This window comes from Scylla paramamosain, chromosome 33, assembly GCF_035594125.1.
Source record: "Scylla paramamosain isolate STU-SP2022 chromosome 33, ASM3559412v1, whole genome shotgun sequence".
NCBI classification, from domain to species: Eukaryota; Metazoa; Arthropoda; class Malacostraca; order Decapoda; family Portunidae; genus Scylla; species Scylla paramamosain.
This window is the reverse complement of record NC_087183.1, coordinates 15,287,368-15,289,867: the sequence shown is the minus strand read 5'-3', so window position 1 is coordinate 15,289,867 and position 2,500 is coordinate 15,287,368. Positions and strand designations below refer to the sequence as shown.

Sequence of the window (2,500 nt, the reverse complement as noted above, 5' to 3'; positions counted from 1 at the left end):
CTTACCGTTTATCTAGCTTTCTATCTTCCTCCTCCTCCTCCTCGTTTTCTTCTTTTTCCTCGTTCTCTTTCTCTTCCTCCATTCTCATATTTCTTGTCTTGTGTCTCATTTATCCGTCTTCTCCTAACTTTCTTACCCCTCTCTCTCTCTCTCTCTCTCTCTCTCTCTCTCTCTCTCTCTCTCTCTCTCTCTCTCTCTCTCTCACACACACACACACACACACACCAAACAGCCTTGCAGGGACCTAAAGGGCTGTTGCTGTTCGGCTTTCCTTTGTATTCCTCTCCTCTACGTACAAACATACACACACACACACACACACACACACCTCTCTGTCCCCGCCGGGCTGCAGGTTGTCCTCCGGCGGCAGCTCTGGCAGGCGGGACACCTTCCTGTCATAGCAGCAGCGGTGCAGCTGGCGGTCCAGGAACCTGAAGTTCTCGTAGGTGCGGCGCAGGACCCAGCAGCGGCCCAGCGAGCACACCTGGACCGGCAGGGAGCGGTTCTCTGCGTCCTCTGACCCCAGGCTACCGCTGCCGCCCCCCGCGCCGCCAGTACTCAGCGGCTTCAGCTCCTCACACACTAGCGACACCTGAGGGAGGAAGATTACAGGTGTTACTTTATCTGCATGATGAGTTAAAGTGCCAAGATTTCCTATGACACTAACGATACCTGGAGAAGGGAGGAATATAAGTTAATTTTACCTGTCTGATGAGATATAAAGGTTACAGTGCCTAGATTTCCATAGGTTTTGTTTGTGCGACACTAGCGACACCTGCGGGAGGGAGTGATTAGAGGTGTTAGTTTACCTGGCTGATGAGATATAATAGTTACTGAGTTTACGGATGAAAAGAACCTCAAAAAAATTAATAGGGTTCAATTTCTTACACTTAAGACACCTGTAGAAGGGAAAAATAGAGGTTAAATCTACCTGTACGTTGAAAAATAAAGCTTAAAGAGCTTAGAGAGAGAGAGAGAGAGAGAGAGAGAGAGAGAGAGAGAGAGAGAGAGAGAGAGAGAGAGAGAGAGAGAGAGAGAGAGAGAGAGAAAGAAGAAAAGATGTTAAAAGCCCTCTCTCTCTCTCTCTCTCTCTCTCTCTCTCTCTCTCTCTCTGGCACACCTGTCCCGCGCGGCCACACCTGGGGACGACAGGTGTGGCGGGGAAGGTGAGACGCGAGGTAACTTTTGAGATTAGTCAGGCGAGGCTGCGAGGGATGCAAGTTTGTGAGAGAGTGTGTTGTGTGTTATGGTGGCCTAGCCTGCTCTCTCTCTCTCTCTCTCTCTCTCTCTCTCTCTCTCTCTCTCTCTCTCTCTCTCTCTCTCTCTCTCCTTTTTCCATGTTGTTGATAAGGTTATTTGGATAGTTTGCTCTCTCTCTCTCTCTCTCTCTCTCTCTCTCTCTCTCTCTCTCTCTCTCTCTCTCTCTCTCTCTCTCTTCCTTTCAATACGTCCAAAATACATTATAAAGCCAAAATCTCTCTCTCTCTCTCTCTCTCTCTCTCTCTCTCTCTCTCTCTCTCTCTCTCTCTCTCTCTCTCTCTCTCTCTCTCTCTCTCTCTCTCTCAAAAAGCGGTAGGGGATTGTAAAGAAGAACGTAAATGCGGTGGCCAATCAGGAAGCAGGATTTCCAGCGAGACATAGGATTGGTCAATACCTTCTTTCCTTTCAGGGAAAAATAGGGTGCCTTTTTTTCCCCTTTCTTTGCTTTCCCTTTTATTTTGGAGTAATTATCGGAATTTCTTTTATTTTTTGCTTCATTCATTTTTTTTATTTTCTTATTGTTTTGGTTTATTTCTATTTTTTGTCTTGTTTTTGTTTAATTTTCCTTTTTATCTGTATTCTTCATGTTTTCTTCTACTTCTTCTTTTTTATTTATTATTATCATTATTCTCTCTCTCTCTCTCTCTCTCTCTCTCTCTCTCTCTCTCTCATTCTTCCTCCTTTGTTATGTATATATTTTCTCTTTTTCTTTTCTTCTATTCTTAATATTGTCTTTCTTCATTATTTTCTTTTTCTTCTTCTAATTCCTATCTTTATCATCACTTCTTCTTCTTCTTCTTCAGCATTTTTATCATTATTATCATTATTATCAGCATTATTATTATTATTATTATTATTATTATTATTATTATTATTATCATTATTATTATTATTATTATTATTATTATTATTATTATTATTATTATCATTATTACAATTATGACCAATATTTCTTCTTCTTCTTCTTCACCTTTATCTTCTTCTCCTTTCTCCTCGTCCTCTTTATTCGTCTCCTTCATCATTACCATCATCATAGCAACTAGCATCCCCTGTTTCCCTCTTCTTCTTCGTTCCCCTCCTCCTCCTCCTCCTCCTCCTCCTCCTCCTCCTCCTCCTCCTCCTCCTCCTCCTCCTCCTCCTCCTCCTCCTCCTCCTCTTCCTCCTTTGAGCAACAGTGAATAGCCCGTTGGTATTTACATTAAATATACAGTTTACTCTCACAACTCTCACTTTGCTCTCT

At 42.8% G+C, this 2,500-nt stretch overlaps 1 protein-coding gene across 4 annotated transcripts in view; it reads right to left on the bottom strand.

Annotated features, from left to right (window-relative positions):
- LOC135089773 (rho GTPase-activating protein 32-like) overlaps positions 1–2,500 on the bottom strand; it is a 91,281-nt gene that overhangs the window by 72,469 nt on the left and 16,312 nt on the right. For all 4 annotated transcript variants that reach the window (XM_063985796.1, XM_063985789.1, XM_063985788.1 and 1 more), the window contains exon 3: positions 329–592. In XM_063985796.1, coding sequence (XP_063841866.1) covers positions 329–592 — 264 coding nt within the window. The remainder of the gene's footprint in view (positions 1–328; positions 593–2,500) is intronic.